Below are 19,566 nucleotides of genomic sequence, written 5' to 3' on the forward strand. Positions count from 1 at the left end.
TCCATTTATCCTCCATCTAACCTGCATTCCCCTTGCTACCCTCTCCTTCAATCCTTCTTCTTAAAAAATGGGTAACCTTCCTCCTACATCAATATTTCCTTCCTGTTGTCCCTTTAAATGTTTCTCTGCTTACTATTCTCCATTTCTGCTAGTCCTATCTCCCCATTTGCACTTTGCTATTATGACCTTGCATAACCTATCTGCAGTGCTTATGGGGCACTTTACACATGTGAATGTAGTTTTGGGGAAACAACTGCCTGATGCTTTCCCTTGCGTCACTGATCACTTATAGTTTATAGTGTGATCATTCCAGGAGTGTAGTTGCTGTCATCATTGCAGCTGCCAAGATGCAGCATTGTACCTAACATGACAGTGCTATGTTGGCACTCATGTATGCCTTTGCCTGTCAAGCCATAGTATTACATAACATTAATCATGCCATTTTCTGCTGTGCAATCCCACTATGCTTTTTTTCTAAATACTCCCACAGGTATGTGGAACATTAATAAAATTCCTAAAACTAAACACAAACTTTTATTACTGATTAATAAATGTTTTATGTAGAAAATGAGATGCAAAGAAGAGTATCTTGAATTCTTTGTTCCAGATTTGAAAAAGTAAGTAAAAATAGAAATGCTATATCATTTTGTTCTTTGCTCTTGCAGATTCTTGTCCTTGGCTGTTTACACGAGAAACAAAAAATAATTAGTAAGTATTTCCAATAAGCTATCTCATTTCAAAGCATCTTTTCTCTCCGTACACCTTGTCAAAGAAGAAAAAATAGTTCAGTTTTTCTAAATTAGCACAGAAATCTTGTTTTAGCACATGCATTAAGGTATGGCTGTGTATTTCCTCTTAATAACAATGCTATTGCTTGTATTCTGCTGGAGCTATCCCATATTGCAGTGTTAAGTCACTCTTGTAAACTCTGGTGTTCTCTGAGGCCTACACACCAGCAAGTGAACTGTAATGACAAGTACAGCAGGAATATAATACAGAAGAACTTTGATGAAACAGAAAAATTCACTAAAAAATAGGCATTATTCTCAAAAAGCATATATAAAACACAATAAAAATTACAAAAGGCCACTAAAACTCAGAAAAACAAAATTGTATTTATTATTACTCTGTTAAGGTCTCTCATCATACTTGTGACTTACTCAGAACACAGAAATAGCATAATAAGCCATCTTATATACTCATATTAAATCAATTGGCAAGTCATGTGACTAAAAGATGTATGTAAAACATAAAAGCAATTTCAAAAGAATCACAAAAAATATAAAAATCAGTATAAAAATGTCAGTTTATACAATAAAAATGATATTATCTTGGGGCTTTCAAGATGGCTGTACACTGGTCAACAGCTTAATTTCAGCTCTCCTGGTGTGAAAACAGAAACTGAGAAAAGAGAGCAAGTTATTTTTTTCAGTTTAGGTAAAATTCAGTTACTACCTAGTAAGCACACTGCCTGGATGTGAACAAGGAAGGCATTTGGAGAATTTGAAAGAAAATCGACCAGAAAAGGTGAAGAGAAAACAGAGACTTGGAAGAACCCTACAGCTGTTAAGCAAAAAGCATTTCAAGCAGCTTCTGCTCTGGTTCAGGAGATAGTTTCAAGTAGTATAGGTGAAAAAACTAAATCAAATGTACTTAGAGGTGACTAAAATAAATGAAACATTGAAGGAATATATAAACTCAAATAAAAGAAGGCTGAAGAAAAAAAAAACAGAAAAAGCTTTAACTAGCTATTCAGATGAACTGATAAAACTTCAAAAATCAGAGGCTGAAAGTAAGAAAAGGATGGCTGAGTATGGGGCTTCTCAAGAAGAGCTGTTTCAAAAAAATAGAAGAGTTAGAAGATAGAACATGTGGGAAAAATGTGAGCTTTTTTGATATACCAGAAAAAGAACTGGAAGGAACAGATTGTATTAGTTTTATAAAAGCACAAATAAGCAATTGGACTGATATTCCACATCAGGATTTATTTATTGAAAGGGCACATTGAGTGAATGCTCCAAATCAGGCCATGAGAAAGCAGCCAAGACCTATATTAGCAAAGATGCAATCATGATAGCAATAAGAGATGATCCTGACAAAACTGTGGCAGAAGGGAAAGTATTAAAACTATATACTGCAGTGTTTATGGAAATTATTATTCAATGAAAACCAGGAAGAAGAGAAGAACGTTTATCCTAGCAGTTAAGAGTATGTTAAGAAGCAGGTGTGAGATTAAATCTGCTGTGTCCAGCTGTCTTCAGAGTATTTTTTCTCAGAGGATTAAAGGCATTTTTGTTGCAAAAAAGGCTAAGGATGGAATAAAAAGTTTATCCAACAAAAAGTGAGTCTGCAAACAGAAGGGAACTCTACTTCTCATACTTTTGATAATACAGCTTATAGAGAGACTTTGCCAGTGAAACTTTTTCCAATGTTCCAAAGGAAAATGCTTGAGAGACAAAAAAACAAAACAAAAAAAAAACAGGAGTTGACTAGAAGAATCAGGAGTACGTTCAACTTAAACCAGAGTTTGATGTTGGAGTTGGAACTGATTAGGAAACAGATCAGCAACACTAAAATTGGTGAATAAATGGGAGACTATAAACATCAGTCACATTTATGAAGCATGGCTTTGTAAGGAAAGGTGGCTGAGAAAAGTCTGGACTTTTGCTGATTTTGTTAAGCTTGATGGTTAATGAACTCCAATAGTGATAGGAGAGGAAAAAAGATAATATGGTAGATTTGTGGCAGTAAGGGGTTACTGGCAAAGGAAGATGATTACGCTGGTATATATTTATATTCCACCTAAAACTGCTGTTATGGAGATTAAGAAAGTTTTGGGAGAAATAATCAGCTTTTAGCAGGGAATATTACTTATAGGTAGAGACTGTAACTTGAATTGCAACAGTGTATATGGGGACCTAGAAGGGAAAATATAACAAAAGAGAGTAGATTTTTGAAGAAATGTATGAAAATATTTTGTACAGAAGACGTGAATTCAGTAGTAGGAACTCACAGAGAATATACACATTATTCCCAAGGTATAATAACTGGGTTAGACTAGAGAAAATTTATATTTCACAGGAATATGTTCATTTAATCGAAATCTTTGACACACATCCAATAACTGTTTCAGATCATGTGCCAACAACTAAAATAAAATGCAGGATAATGAAGTAAAAATTATACACTGGTGCTTCCCCACCTATCTATTAAAAAAGGAGGAATTTAAGGAACAGGTAATGCAAATTATTGGAGAGCTATTAGGCAAGATAAAAATTTCTTCAGAAGTTAGTGAGGGGATAAAATGAAGGAGTTTAAAAATAGGGTTGAAATAAAAGAAAAATATATTAAGAAGTGACAGGAATTATTTAGAGGGGTTGACAAATGTTAAAGTATTGGAGAACAACAGGAATCTCACATAACAAGAAGAGGCACAACTACAGAATGCTAAAGAAAAAAATGGTGTATCTGGATAATATGTATGAGTTTAGAATGACTGATGTTCAGGAAACTTATTTCTTGATAATAACTCCAGATCACAAAAACAATATCTTAGGAAACAGAAAGTAGAAAGGTTTGTTGTCAAACTTAGGGAGCCTATAACAAGAAAAATAACCAGATATCCTTTACCAGTATTAGAAATATTTCAGAAAATTTAATGAAAATTTGTATAAAGCATTGAAATGTGGAAATCAAGAAAGAGTATAAATGGAAATATTTAACCTTAAGTATGTCAAGGTTAGAGGTAAATGAGGCTCAACGATTAACAGTTAAGACAGAATATGAGATAAAAAAACTCTGCCATACAACCAATCTGCAGGAAAGTCTCCAGGAATATATGTGTATTCATGTAAAAGTTTGGACTGTATTATGAATTCCAATCCTTTGCACCGATTGTGAATATGGTTTGTCCTGCAAAATATCACGTTACAATAAAAAATGCCACTTTTGACATCCGTAAAAATGGAGGCAAAAATATGGACATTCTGCTGAAATCTGGACAGTTGAGATGTATGCACAATATATACGTTAGTTTCTAAAGTGGGCCAAGAAGCTAAAAATTAACAGGACAACATTTTTACATCAACATGTATTTTTTGGAGATTAAAAAGTATGTATGACAGGCTAATCTGTGGCAGTTAGGGTTGCCACCTTTTCAAATGCCCAAAGTGGGACATTTTTGGTACAAACGTCAGATTTTGCAGGGCAAAACATACCCACAGCCAGTACAAAGTACAAAACTTCACTTTTTTGCCTAAATAAAAGCTTATTCATGTAGCATTTAGTTGCTTATTCTGTTTCTTATAACATTTAGGTGTTTCAGATAAATTACTGCTTTATGCAACTGTTACATAAAATATAGGACATGTGTTGTCCTACAATCTTAGGACATTTGCCATTCTTTCCGATTTCTTTGCAGGACACAACTGCCCAAAGCGGGACTGTCCCTCGCAGAGTGGGACAGGTGGCCACTGGCATTTCTGACGGGCTGTAAACCTCGGTGATGTAACAAGAAAACTATAATTTTAGGAGGGGACAGGACAAAAATATGACGCAAATTCACGGATAGTTGGTGGCGTGTGATTTTAATTATAACAGGCAATAAATTACAAGAGCTCTTATATAGCTTGTACTTTAGTTACCCTGATTAGGTAATGGAAACAATGTCCTATCCTACACAGTGACTAAATTACTGTAATTTCTTTTCACACATGCATTCCCGGAAACGGTACCCATTGAAACACCGGACTATAGTATTGAAGCTTGTGTTGTTCCTGGGGCGTAAATTTTGACGGACCAGTTTGTTGTGCCTGAAGTCGCATGCTTTGCAAAACTTGTATTAACGTGTTATTTTTGACTGCATTTTCTACAGTTGTTCTGTTTCATTCTGTGCTAGTTATTGTTTCTTTTCAAGTTATATTCATTATTCAAATTTAAATATGGGGCATAAACGTAAGAAAAGCGAGTCAGAGAAAGATTCGGATAACCCGTCAAAGAAACCAAAAACTGTGGAACCCGAGTTTACTGGCACGCAGTTTAAAAGCATGTTGAAAGACTCTCAGACGTTAACTAAAGGTTAGAAGACACATATTCCTGACAGTGTTGTTATGAAACTGTATCATGGCGTAAATAATTTTATGTCACAAAATGAAATCTGTTAATTTGACTGCAGTTTTTCTGTTGGAAATGAGTAGGAAGAATCAGTATAGCTATTTAAAATAAGATGAAATGACCTCTTCTAATAATATAAATTGAATCACTTGCATTTTTACATCTGATCGTGACATCTTGTTCATTCCTAAACAGTAGTCACTTATTTCCTCCTTCAATGTCGGTATTGCTAAGAATTTAGAAGTATTTACTTTTAGTGTTGCTTTATTCATTTGTTGTAGTAGATGTGCTTGCCAGTCCAGCAAGCATGAAACATAATTTATTCATTTGTTCTCATTGGTTGTTTTATGTCTCCATTGATGTCTTTCTGATTAAGACTTATTGACGTGCTTACTTCCATGACTATTACCATCATATGTGTGAGACAGATGCGTTCACACATACCCGTTTGTTTCTTGCTTTCTAAAGTTATAAAACACATGATTAAGTAGTTTTGCTTGGACGTGATTTGTGTCTGCATAGGTTCTGATGGCTGACCTCCATTGTTGAAATTACTGACAAGTTTGCGTATTTATATTTGGCTACTGGGAAATTCTGACTGGTCATTCAAGGAAGCCTGCGATGAAAAGCTCCAGTAACATATTCAGAGAAAAACATATAAAAGAGGTTATAGCAGACCCTTTGCGAGTACAAACAATGTTTCAAATACAGTGATTACATGTTCAACATAGACTATGCATCTAGATGAATGTGACTAGTAGTAGTTGCTAAAGAAGGAACAGTTTAAAAAAAAGGGGTGGGGGAATTGCAGTAGAGGAAGTAGTTAGGGTAGGTAGTTGTTGAAGAATGGGAACAGGAGTACCAGAAAAGAAAAAGATAAAGAGCGAATACATTCCTATCTGGTGTGAGCAACTGTATCATACTCCATCTTGCTTCCAACGGTGGTGGAGGATTGCGACTTGGATTAAAAGTAATTGCAAATAAGTTAAATATTTTTCCCATTACTTGTCTAATTACTTATGACATCTGATACCATGTTAAACTTAAAAGCTGACAGTTTTGCAGTTGGACATTTCTTAATAAAAAATCTTAAATATTTTAAAACCTGATGTTTTGCACATTTGTTGCCAATTTGTGGACTGTGGAGATGGCCAGTGGCCATCGTTAGACAATTGTTCTAAGGGTAGCTCACTATGCCAGTCTCAGCAATATTGTTCCTTGGTGGAGTTGCATGTCTTTTCATGTACTTTTTAACCAAGGTAGGAGCCAGGATTATCAGCAAGTTAAATTATTGCTCATGGTACATTAAGTAAACATTTTATTTTTTGAGCGACGGGTGTCCTTAAATATGACCTTTTTGATAATGAGCTCATTCACCATTCCCTTTCTCCATGTAAAATATAATATGTGCATCTATACAGGCAGCATGGCGCCTCTAGCTAAGCTCTGTGCCTCACATTTCCAAAGTTCAGGGTATATTCCTGACCTTCATTCAGAGTTTGTATGTTGTTTGCATATTTTCCTTGTGTCTGTTAGGATTTTCTCCAGGTAATCCATTTTCTTCTCATCTCCTAAACACTTGCTGGTTGATTGTCTATTCTGTTACAGTAAACTTTACTCTTTTTTTCCCCAAGTCTTTTGGGTTTCTTGTACCAAGAATGGACCCCATTCCTAAGTCTAAGTATGATTAAAGTTCACGAAATTATAATTGTTTCAATTTTTGATGTTAGCCAGAATTGCTCTTTGCAGCACCTGCAATGTTCCCAGTAGTGGCTCCTCCTGCAATTCGTATGGCGTTACATGTATTGGTAACATATCTAAGTACGATTGTAGATTCTTTTTTATAAGATCCATTGCTCCTACTATTACTACTGGAACTGTCTGGGTATCTTTCTTCCATATTGCTGTCATTTCTGTCTGCAGATCCTGATATTTTTATGACTTTGTGCCTTTCTATACGTAAGACACTGTAGTCACTGGGTGTAGTGATCAGTGCTACTTTTGTCTTCTTTTCATGGACCACTATATTTGGTTTTCTCGCATCTGTCTTTTGAACTGTTGATAATGGATGATCCCATGTGATGTAGATTTGATCATTTATTGTAATGCTTTGTGGCTCATGTTTCCAGTGTTTTTCAGCTACTTCAGTATTATAGTATTTGCACAATCCCCAGTGCAGCAGTCTTGCCACATTGTTATACCTTTCAGTGTACAGTCTTTCTGCCATTAGTATGTCACAACCAGCAACAACATGTGCAACCGTTTCCATTTCTGTTTTACAAAACCTACATTAGTCTCTTTCTCCCATATAGACTGGATTTTGTAAACCAACGTGTATGTAGTCTACAGTGTTGGTCTTGGGCCGCCAATATTAACCTTTCATCTTTTGGTTTTAATTCTCTTCTCCTTAACCATTTCTGCGTTCAATCCGGATCAACATGAGGCTGTTCCAGGAGTTTTCTATATTTGCAACTATATTTATGCATTTTCCACATTTCTTGCCTTCTCGTCTGATCTTTCACCTTATATACTTTCTTTTGTTTTTTGGCACATTCAGTTGCTGCTTGATTTTTATGTACTTCTGTTTTGATTTCCATTCCTGCTTGACGCCGATATACCTCTGTTAGACTAAGCAGGGAAGTCGTCTTAGATTTATTCTTCTCATGTTTCAAAACTTTCACTATGTTTGGGTCTTGTGAGGTCAACAGATATGCACGCAGTCCCATAATTGCAGATATATACATGTAATCAATTTCAAGGAGTCCTTACCTCCTCCGGAACGGGAAATATATAATCGTGGTATGCACTGATGTTTATAAATTATTTGATGAGCGTGAAACATCCCACATTTTTTCTGTCTTATCTATCCAACACATTTTGGGGCCAGTCAATCACTCCAAAATTGTAAGTTAGGACAGGAAGAGCAAATTGATTTATAGCTTAAACTCTGTTCCTAGATGTCAACGTTGTTTTCAGGATGAATTTAAGTTTTCTAAAATATTCCTTACTAACGTTTATTCACATTTGTTCATGTTTTATTGTTGATCCTTCATCAATTTCCAAATATTTTACACTCCCTCTTGTTCAAGTTCTTTTATATCACATTCTTATCCCAAATCAATGTTTTCTTGGTGCTGCAGCTTTCCATCTTTAAAGGTTGGTTTTGCACATTTTTCAAGACCAAATGACATTCTTATATCATATGAAAATGTTTTGACTACTTGCAATTGTGCTTTCAGTTCCTCATCTGATGAGCTATACAGTTTTAAATCATCTACAAAGAGAAGATGAAAAGTTTTCACTCTTTTTTGCTTCCTGGGAGCCAAATTATAGCCATGTCCTAATCTGTTAAACAGGCAGCTTAATGGGTTAAAGGCAAGGCAAAAGAGCAGCAGTGACAAAAGAAGCTTCCTGGAACATCCCCCTTTGAATTTTTATCCCTGGAATAATAATTTGTTCTTTGTCATGGCTTAACTGCAGAGTGATTTGCCACTGTTTCATGGTCACTTTGATGTAGTTTATCAGTGCAGTGTGTATTTTGTACATTTTAAGCACTCTTTTATCCATGAATGTGGGATACAGTCAAATCCTTTTTTGTAGTGTATCCATGCCACGCTTAAGATTCTACCCCTTTTTACAGTTCTCCACTATGACTTATTTAACAACAAATGATCCTTTGTTTCACAGGACTTTATTTTATTGCTCTTTTGTTCTATTGCCAAGTTTTCTTCTAAATGAGTATAACCTCTCTCGGCATCAATTCCAGTGTAGTTTATATGTCGTCGGAAGGTAAATTATTGGTCAGTAGTTTTTAGGGTAGCTTGTAGGTTCGCTCTTAAGTAGGAGCATTGTTTTTCCTGTTGTTAGGCAGACTGTTGTCTGTTTAGGGGTGTGCTTATAAATAGTTCTTACTCTTGGGTAAATCTCTGTGCAAAGATGTCAATACTTTTAGATAGAAGTTAGGTACTGCATCTGGATCTGGAGTTTTCCAGGTATAGGCTTTTCTTAATTTTGTTTCATTCTCTCTGACCGTTAGTTCATCCAATTTCATATCCTGTACATTTCAACTTCTTATTCTTTCTTATACTTTTTCTATCCATTTAGCATCTTTGTTATGTTCCACAAGAGTCTTCATAGATATTTCTCCAAAATGTATATATTTTATTTATTTTTGGTGGTCTTTCAATTCCTTTTACCTTGTTTCCTAATTCTCTATAAAACTTTTTTGGGTCATCAATAAATTGTTTATTTTGTACTTTACCTTTATATTTATCTGCATATCTTCTAAGTTTTTCCTCCTGTGCTGATATTTTTAATTATTTGTGATAGTGCACAATGGATCTGTTATAATATTGTGCATTGCTTTTATCACATGTATCTTTCTGAGTATTTTTGTTGATTTGTTCCATCTGTACTCTTCTAACAGTAACACTTCCTATCTTAATTGCTTTATAATTTTCGCTGTTCGATACTTCCGTGATGGCATTCGATTTTCCCCCGTCCTTTCCCTTACTACCCTGTGTTCTTGTGGTAGAACTTTATCTGTTATTAATTTGGCTGCACCATAATGTATCCTATTTACTTCTCTTGTATCACATGAATCTCTGTGAACACTCCTAATTACTATTCATTTGTTTTATCAAACTTCTAACTTTTAGGGTTTTAGTGACCTTTTGCAGTCTATTTCTTTCATTGATCTTAACATGTCTCGCCATCTCTGTTAAATCAATTAAATTTTCTCTTGGATCATTTTCTTCTAAACTGAGGGCACATTCTTTGTTCTCCATTTCCTGTGGGCATTCTATAGAAAGTTCCAGAGCATCTACTTGTGCCAGGTTCACTTCAGTTTATCCCTGTGTCATCTATTGCTCTTTCATATGAGAAGTCACTAGCCTGTCACTCCATGACATTGACTGTGTCAGAGTTGCCACAGTTTCCTGTTCTTTCCCTTGCTGTATAGCTCCAACTGAACGTTTGCACTGGTTTCCTCTGGGAGGCTCCAAAGTATCTTCATGTGTCAACTGATTAGATGCTTTCTACTTACTGGTTTCTCCTTAATTTGGGTGTCCATTGTTCTATCCTCTTGTGTTTGTTGTCTGAGTTAAACATTTCTACACTAAATCCATCACTTTGCAGGTAATCCATAACCTCAGTTTCTTTTTCCTTAATTTCTCAATTACTAATCCTCTTTTCTTCTTTGTTTTCTTAATTTTTGTATTGTAAAATTTTCCATATCCAGATGTCTTTACCTGTATTTCTCTTCAAATATCTTTGGTGCTGCTCTTTTTGCATTGCGTAGTTTTGCTTTCTTATTTGCATAGATATTGCACCATAATAATCCCCCCTTGTCCATATTTCTTTTTCAGATTCTCCTGCTCCTCTTGTTTCTACTTACTTTGGGGACTAGTTGTTCCATTATGCTGTGATATAGCCTGTTAGATTTCCTGCATTGAATTCTTCACTTCACAAATATTCCATAACTTCATCTTCTATTTTTTTTTTAACTTCTACTTGACTAATCTTTTGTTCTACAATCCCTCTTTGTGATCTTATTTTTTTATTGTGAAATTTTCCATGTCTGGATCCCTTTGCCTGTATTTTACTTTGAATATCTTTGGGGCTGGCTTTTTTGTGTTGATTAATTTGGCTTTCTCCTTTGCATAAATATTATTACACCATATCATATCTCACTTTCTTTCCCATGTCCATATTTATTTTTATACCTTTCAAACGTCTCTAAATTTTGTTCTTTAAATTTTTGCACTTCCTCAGTCGCTTCTTTTTTGAAAAAGCACAAGGTTTCTTGGTCTGTATAGTGTTTTTCATGGATCTGCTGTAGTAATAAACACAAATTTTTATTTGAAGTTTTTGACAGTTTTTCTTGTGGAAGTATTTTTTTCCTCTAATTTCTCTCTTAATTTTTTCGTACATCTTTTGTCAGGAAATTTTTTCCTCTAAAATTTTTCTCTCAATTTTTTCGTATATCTTTTGTCTGGAAATTCTCAGCCTCTTGCATAATAGTGACAATTCATAATTTCTTTCTTATCCTTAATAGTCCACTCTATCAGTTTTTGTGGACTTCTACTTTCTTTCACAACAGGGGGGGCATCCTCCCCCTGGGCCTGGCCTGTCCCCATTGTAGGAATGTTTCCGTATTTTGAGGATTCTACACTGTCATTTTTCTCCAGTCCTGGTACCAGTGTACCTACCAAGATTGGGGACTTTTTATCTTGGGACTTGTGCATCCAGCTATATTTTTTAACCTACTTCTGTCCATGATATGTGCAATATAAAATACAGTCTATATGTCAGTGTTGCCTTGGTCAGATTTTGTGAAAAACAGGGTCCACCTCGTGAAGGTACTCAGCAATGCTTTAGGATGAATTCATTTCCAGCAATACTCATCTCCTTTTGCTGATTTGATCATCTCTCCATTGTAAGTTCATAGGTGTATATGAGGCTAACTGGTGGGGTCTTTATAAGCCTCCCAAAGCATCCCAAATGTATTCCTCGCATTTATGTGCCTTTGAGGATGAGATGATAGCCACCTTGGATGCATCTAAAATTCAGTCCACTAAATACAGAGGCATGCTATTAGCAGTTGTGAGTGGGTTACATACAGGAAAGCAAGTCAGTCCATCTCTAGATAATATCAGAATGCAGATTAAGTAGAGAAAAAACAGAATTGGGGCTGTTAATCAGAATCCTGAAAGCAGCTGAGAGAATGAAACTGCTTGAGATGCAAATAGAGAAAGGTTTAAGCCATAGAGGAAAAAAGATGAAGATGGAGAGAGAGTGAAACATCAGCAGTATCATGAGGTGGAGATACTAGTCCTCTGTAAAGGACGTATGAGTCAGAGTGAAATTGTGAATGCTGGATGCCATGCTACTTACTAAATTGTTTATATGCACAGTATAAATGTCAGGAATTGACTGTGTGTGTGTGTGTGTGTGTGTGTGTGTGTGTGTGTGTGTGTGTGTATTCGACCCCTTTGCATACAATACAGTAACAGCAATGCATGCATTAAGTAGGAATATTGATACAGATTGCTTTGACAATGGTAATAATGTTTTCCTGGAATGTTTTTTAAACAAGAAACATGTTTGCCAATGTCATAAATAATAATTTAATAATTATACATTTATATAAGTGAAAACAAACTATAGTGACATAATCTTAGTTGTAAGCATTTTACATCACAAGCCATGCTGACATAATTTTAGTTGCAAACATTATACATCACTTATAATCTACCCAGTCATTCTCAGTCAAATATTACATAGTGTTATAGTCCTAAATAAATAACATTAAAAATTTACCTTGTATGCCTTCAGTCAGGGACAACACTTCAGGATGTACAAACAGAAATTTTTATTTACAGTGCTGGGAGACAGTCTTCATACCAGCTGGTGGTAAATAAGTCTCACTGGACAGAGAAAAAACTGCATTTTTCTTATCAAACCAATCATGCAAATTTTTTATGTTTATAATGACTCTAGCAAATCAGTGACTTTGCAAATGTCCTCATCCCTCGTGATTTTCTCCTCAGATTTCACGTGAACACCTTCCTGTACATGACCCACCTGCTTCTAGGGGTCTTGTTTTCTGACCTTGGATGTTTCAAACCTTCCCTAACAGCAATGCACTACTACTCTGGAGGAGTCAGGCTAACAAATTCCTTTTACAGTAGCTAAAATGCCTCGGCTCATAGCAACACTTACTTTTTTCCTTATTACATATCAAAAGAATGCAGTTAAAGTGAAGCAGTAACTTCAGCTTATGAAGCTGTATTTTCCACAGCCATGCATACAAATTATATTTGCTTTTTGACAGTCGTATTATAGCATCATTAATGCAACTAAAATTAATGTACATTTTAATAAGCTGATCTTGTTCCATAATAGTTTCCCCCTTTGACACTATCAGTGTCATACCTTACATGTAATTATATTTTTCTTTTTCTTAACTTGATAAAATAAGCACCTGCATCATAATAATCAACCTCTGTTATAATAGATCTTTCATTGATTGGTACATGCAGTGGCATTTCATGTGCAGGTGAGGTTAAACATCTTGTAATCACAGCCTTTAGAATAGAAAATACCAAAATTATCCAAATATAATAAAAAGTACAATGACAATAGCCTGGATTATGCTAGTTCCCATGTTACCAAAAAAACTGCCAGCCACCCAAAAAGTGTCCATTGGTTTGATGTGCTGTCCAAATCTTAGGCTCTTTGCTCCATGAAATTTGCTAGGTTTTCCTGTTCAGCATGATAGTCACTAATATATGAACAGCAATGACTCCCTATGAGGGTACGTGGCCCCCCTTTTGCAGTAAGCAGTATATCAAGTGCCATTTGATTCTGTAACACCACAGTTCGCATTTCAGTCATTTCTCAATTTGCCATCCTGATGTCATACAAAGTTTCATTGGCCACCTCCTGTAGATTGTCCTTTGTACTCTGTACTCAGGATTAAAAATTGAAAAAACTTACTCTGTCCAGTGGATTGCTCACTTATTTCCCAGTCTACCTGCTGGCGGGTTTTCAAAATGTTGAATAGCAGGAGTAATATAGCCTACAAAACAACATCCAGACCAATTTGTAGGCAACCAGGGGTAGGCATCACCAGAGATGTAGTAAGAGTCACTTATGTCCATGCCACACCCCCAGTCATATCTTTTTAAGTGCAAAGAGTCTAGCACACTTTCATGCCTGGTGTCATTACATTTGCTTTTTCCTACTGGTTCAGTCCCATTTCTGGCATAAAATGTGTCTCCATGATGTGTGGTTGCAAGTTGAAGAGACACAAACTTTGAAAAATTAGTTACATTATGCCAGATTAAGCTGATGTCATTAAGGTGCTTTTCAAATGACACCTGTGATGCAGAGATGAGAATCAGGAATCCCTGCCTTAGAATGATGAGGTATATGCGAACATATCCAGCAGTTTGTTTAGTTTAAATTTTTGGCACATTGCCCTAGGACCAGCAAGAAACTGTTTACTCTTGACCAGTTTGTAGACAGAAACAGCAGTAGAAACAAAGCAAGGGTACCTGTTGTCACTGGATTCATCATGGACTGCTACTGAAGTTGACTTCCTCACTGGGCAGATGATTTATCTGTCGCACCTCGATTTTCCTCTGTTGGCTGCAAAGATTAGTCTGGGGTCCCCACATGACAGGTCTTCTTGCAGTGAAACAATTGGATCCACGTTGGTAGTCTTGCATAGGGAACAGCAGTCAGGGTTGTCAGCAGGACTTGAAAAGGACTTTTCCACTTCGGGCTGAGGCCATTCTTCCTTTGGAAAAATTTTACATAAACCCAATCATCTGGGTGTAGTTGATGACAGGGCTGGTCAGGAGGCTTTGGTAACACTGCTCTTACTGTTTGATGATATTGCTGCAAAACATGAAGAAGTTTCTGGCAATAAGAAATCATAGCATCATCTGGCAAAGTTAATCGGCATTTCCCACGAGAGGGGTGGCTGGAAGGGTCATGGGTCTTCTCATTAATATTTCATACGGACTGAACTTCCTGGTGGCATTCAGTGAGGCTCTCATACTCATTAGTACTAAGGGGAGGGCTTTGGTCCACTTTAAGTGGGTTTCAGCACAAATCTTCAAAATGTTATTTTTAAGGGTTCTGTTTACCCTTTCCACTAATCTAGATGACTGTGGATGGTTGGGGCAGTGAAGACTCAACTTAATATTAAAAACTTTGCACAATCCCTTAAGCAATGAATTATTAAAATGTGTTTCCTGGCCACTATTACATTACCTGGTCACTGGTACATGGTATACCGAATGTCTGTATGAAATCATGCAAATGTTTTTTCACTACTGTGACTACGTCAGCTTTGCGATATGGGTAAGCTTCCACCCATGCTGAGAACATACACACCACCACCAAAATAAACTGTAAATTATTTGTCCTAGGCATCTGAATGAAGTCCAGCTGCATGTTGACAAAAGGTCCCCAGGGTGGAGGTAAACATACAGTTTTACTGTTGGCATGTTTACTTACATTATACTCTTGGCATATTCCACAATTTTGTACATACTGAAGTACCAAAGAGGGGACATGAGAGGCATACCAACTTTGAGTAATTTGATTAAATAAAGCTGTCTTACCTATATGGGCCGGTAGATAATATGCCCTTACCAGGTAAGGTAGGAAAGATGCAGGCGCCACCAGTTGGCCGTCCAGATGTCACCATATGCTGTCAGAGGATTTTTTTACATCCATCCTTAAGCCACCTTAGAACTTCTCCCTATGATGCTTCAGCTTGAAAGGCTGACAACTTTTCAAAATCAAACACATCATTACTGTTGTAGTTTGTCGTAAAAAATCTGTGTATGTTGACGATAATCTGCTACTGCTTGTTTGACAGCTTGGTCTGCCAAATTGTTGCCCTTTGTTATAACATCTTTACCCTTTTGATGGGCACAACATTTGATTACAGACAGTCTCTTGGGTAGCAAAAGTGCATCTAACAATGATTTTATGTACCCTGAATTCTTAATTTGATTTCCTGAAGAGGTCAAAAACCCTCTCTCTTTTCAATGTTGTCCAAAGTCATGTACCACCCCAAAAGCATAATGGCTGTCTGCAAAAATGTTGGCCACTTTGTCTTTGGCTAACTCACAGGCCTTTTGTAGAGCCAGTAACTCAGCTATTTGGGCAGTGTGAACACCCTCTAATCTTTGCTGCAACAATATTGTCTGTTCTGTGCAGATGGCTATTCCTGAAGTCGGTTCTCCCCTTTGATTTTTTCCACAGGAGTCATCCACTAACAAGTTCGGGTCAGCATTGGGTATAGGAGTGTCCTTTAAGTCCTTCCTAGGAGAAAGCAAATAGCTACACATACACAGTAATGCTCTTCACCATCCTCAGCAGTAGGCAACAGAGATGCAGGATTTAGAATGGGACGGCGGATCAGAGAAATAGATGAATCAGAAAGAAGTGTAATTTCATATCTAGTTAGACGTGCAGTTGAGAGTGGTTGAGTTTTCATTTTAAGCAAAAAAGATGATACAGAATGAGGGACAGCTACTGTGAGATCATGCCCGAGCACCAGCGATTGTGCAAGATTAACTAGAATGGCAGCAGTGACAACTGCCCTTAAACAGGGTGGAAAACCTTTTGCAACAGAATCAAGTGGCATGCTGTAATAAGCTAATGGACAATAGCTAACCCCATGTTTCTGTACAAGTACTCCTTGAGCAAATCCATTTCTTTCATGACAGAACAAAATAAAAGTCTTATCATAGTCTGGTAACACAAAAACTGGAGCAGTAGCTAAAGCTTGTTTTAAATTCTGAAATTAATTTTTCTCTTCACTGCTCCAAAGGAGAAACTCTGGTGTATCCTGCTTTAAGAGATTTGTCAAAGGTTTGGCAATTTCTGCATAGTTAGAGATCCACTGTCTGCAGTATCCTGTCATACCTAGGAAAGATCTAAACTGTCGCTGAGTAGTCGGACATGGGGCCTTAGATGTTGCATAAGTATGATATGGTAACACTTGCCTGCTTCCCTGAGATATTAAATGACCAAGATAACGTACCTGAAGTGACCGCAATTGTAATTTTTCTGTAGACACCTTGGGTCCCTTTTCTGCAATGATAGTCAGAAGATGCAGGGTATCCTGCTGACATTGCTTAAAGGAATTTGATGCTGTTAGTAAATCATCTACGTATTGTACTAACACAGACCCACCCGGAAATGTCACATTCTCCAAATCTTTTTTCAGAATTTGAGAAAGTAATGAGGGAGATTCAGTATATCCTTGTGGCAACTGTGTCCAGGTATATTGCTGTCCTTGATAAGTAAAAGCAAACGTAAATCTATTACCAAAAAGTGACTAGCTGTAGGTGGTATGCAACTCAGTATTGTTGCTGGATTTGGCACAACAGGAAAGATAGGCGATACTGCATTATTTACAGCCCTTAAATCTTGTACAAATCTATAAGTATCCTTTCCTGGCTTTTTCACTGGAAAAATAAGAGTAATACAAAGGCTTTTAACTGGTATTATTATTCCTTGCTGTATCAAAGACTGAATTACAGGTTTGATTCTTGCTCTGCTTCCAGTTTTAGTGGATATTGTGGAACACTAGGGAGAGGATTTTATGGGGTTAATTTTATTTTTACTGCTTTCAGTACTGCTGATTTCAGTATGCCTACTTCATTTGCATGCTTAGCCCACAAGTTGCAGGTACCTGCTGTAGTAACTCTCCATCTGCATGCATGCTTCCAACAGACTGTTCCTCAGCTTCTGCTAAAACTGCCAATACTTCCCTCTCTGATTCTGTCGAAACATTCAGATACACCCCTTCTGGGGTACAGTAAATAGTACAACCCAGCTTGCATAACAGATCACTTCCTAGCAGATTTACTGGTGCAGTAATACTCAAAAGAAAAGAATGCTTTTCTTCGATTGGACCTAAAGAAATGGGAGTGGGTTCTGAAACAGGGTATGTAACCGTAGTATTCATCACTCTGACTGCTTTTACTTTATGCTCTGATACTGGTATTTGACTATCTGAAGTAATTTTTAACACTGACCTAGTGGGTCCAGTGTCCACCAGAAATGGGGTTTTCTTTGAATTTATTTTCATCTTAACATAGGGTCCGTTTTGATCTATTAGCAGTAGAGGGTTAAGATTCACTTCTGTGTTATTTCCTTGCCCTAGTCAGTATGAAGCTTCCTGGCTCCTTCCAATCTGAGGAGGTGGTGGCGGAAATATAATTTGGTTGCCATTTAGTCCAAGTATCTTGGACTCTCCGCATTTGCCTTTGTGGGCATTCCCCTCCAGTGTCCTGCTTCTCCACAATTGAAACAAGATGTATTAGATGAAACCTTAGGGACACTGGCAGCTCGTTGTTGCCAACCAGCTGCGCCTTGTTCCTGTAGCAAATCCTCTACCCCTGCTTCTGCTTTGACCCCTTGGGTTTTCCAGCTGTGCCTGATTTGCAAAGTTAACAGCTTATCCTCAGTATCCTTTCTCCGTTTTTCCGATACTCTGTACAAGTGATTTGCAGCACTTAATAAAGACACGTAAGTCCTTTCCTTGCCAGTCTATGAGCACTTGCTTTATTTGATTTTGTACAGGGTCTTGTAGACCCCGCACAAAGGCTGCTGCAATTGCTGGCTTATCTTGCTCTTCTGGGTCTGGTATTCCTGAATGTCTAGCAAATACTGCTTTAAGGCAACTCAAATAGTTTGCAGGGGCTTCCCCTTTATTTTGCTTACATGTCTGTATTTTAGACCAGTCAGTTCTAACTTGACACACATCCGTAATTTTGTTTAACAATGCTGTCTCTTTATCTGTTAATGCATTCCCTGTGAGAGTGAAATCTGTTATCTCAACCTTTTCCAGTAACTGCCTCCTTATTTCATCTGAAATAACTACCCTAAGCAGCTGATTTAAATCTGTCAAAGTAGGATCGTAACATTCTATTATAGTTTTTAATGCCTCTTTGAATTTTAATGGATATTCTGTAATATTTGGAACATTTTTGACATAGTATGCAAATCAGCAGGGGTCCAAGGACGATGAACAAGTTCTCTATTGTTAGCCCCCAATATTTCCCTGAAAGGTGACAAAAAATCCCATCCAAAGGTTGCGGTCTCCTGTTGTACCCTGTCATGTGAGCGTGTATGGTGGGATACAGGAATGTCAAATGCGAATGCCCCTGTTGGTGAAGTAGAAGCTGTCTGAGAAAGATAGGAAGAAGAACCCCCCCCCCCTCGACTGCAGAAGCCTGTTCAGAAGATGAGGATTGAACAGGGGGACTGATCTGAGATGTAACAGTATCATGCGGACTGGGTGTCCAATGGACAGTTGAACGAAAGGTGGGGGTCAGAGAAACAATGGAGTCTTTTATATAGGAGGTACCTGTAACTACGCATGTCGGAGTGGGGGTGCAGTAGCTACTGGAGGATTATCATCCTCTTCAGAAGTTTCTGCTTTTTGGCCATCCTCAAGTTTGTTCCTTCTTCTTCTTTCGGCTTTTCCCGGTTAGGGGTCATCACAGCAGAACTCAGGTCCGCTAATGATTGGCAGTAGATTTTTACGGTGCCGAGTTGCCAGCCCGACGCCCAACCTTCAACGAAGGCACGTCCATTTTATGCATGTCTTTCGAACGCCACTCGACCGCGTGGAGGAGGACATGCAGACTCCACACAGAAGGCACTCCAGCCGAGAATCGAATGGGAGAACCTCTTGCTGTAAGGCGGTCCTCAAGTTTGTTTCAAACCTGCTAAATCAGGATAAAGGGATCACTTTTTACTGGTTTGTACTGCCTTTTTAACTTCTTTTACCCATTGCAGCAATTTCTTATTAGCATCCTGCAACCCTCTTAATGCTGACTACTTTTCCCTTTTAAGTGCTTCACTGTACCAAGAATAAAATGCTGTCATTTGTTCCCCACCTACTTTGCTTTTCTT

At 37.3% G+C, this 19,566-nt stretch overlaps 1 protein-coding gene across 1 annotated transcript in view; it reads left to right on the plus strand.

Annotated features, from left to right (window-relative positions):
* Positions 1-4,806: 4,806 nt before the first annotated feature.
* Positions 4,807-19,566, plus strand: part of URB1 (URB1 ribosome biogenesis homolog) — a 1,941,236-nt gene continuing 1,926,476 nt past the window's right edge. Inside the window, exon 1 of the mRNA XM_044071429.1 lies at positions 4,807-5,076. Coding sequence (XP_043927364.1) covers positions 4,941-5,076 — 136 coding nt within the window. The 5' untranslated portion in view covers positions 4,807-4,940. The remainder of the gene's footprint in view (positions 5,077-19,566) is intronic.

This window comes from Protopterus annectens, chromosome 5.part0 (genome assembly GCF_019279795.1).
Source record: "Protopterus annectens isolate FY-2018-M chromosome 5.part0, PAN1.0, whole genome shotgun sequence".
Lineage (NCBI taxonomy): Eukaryota > Metazoa > Chordata > Ceratodontiformes > Protopteridae > Protopterus > Protopterus annectens.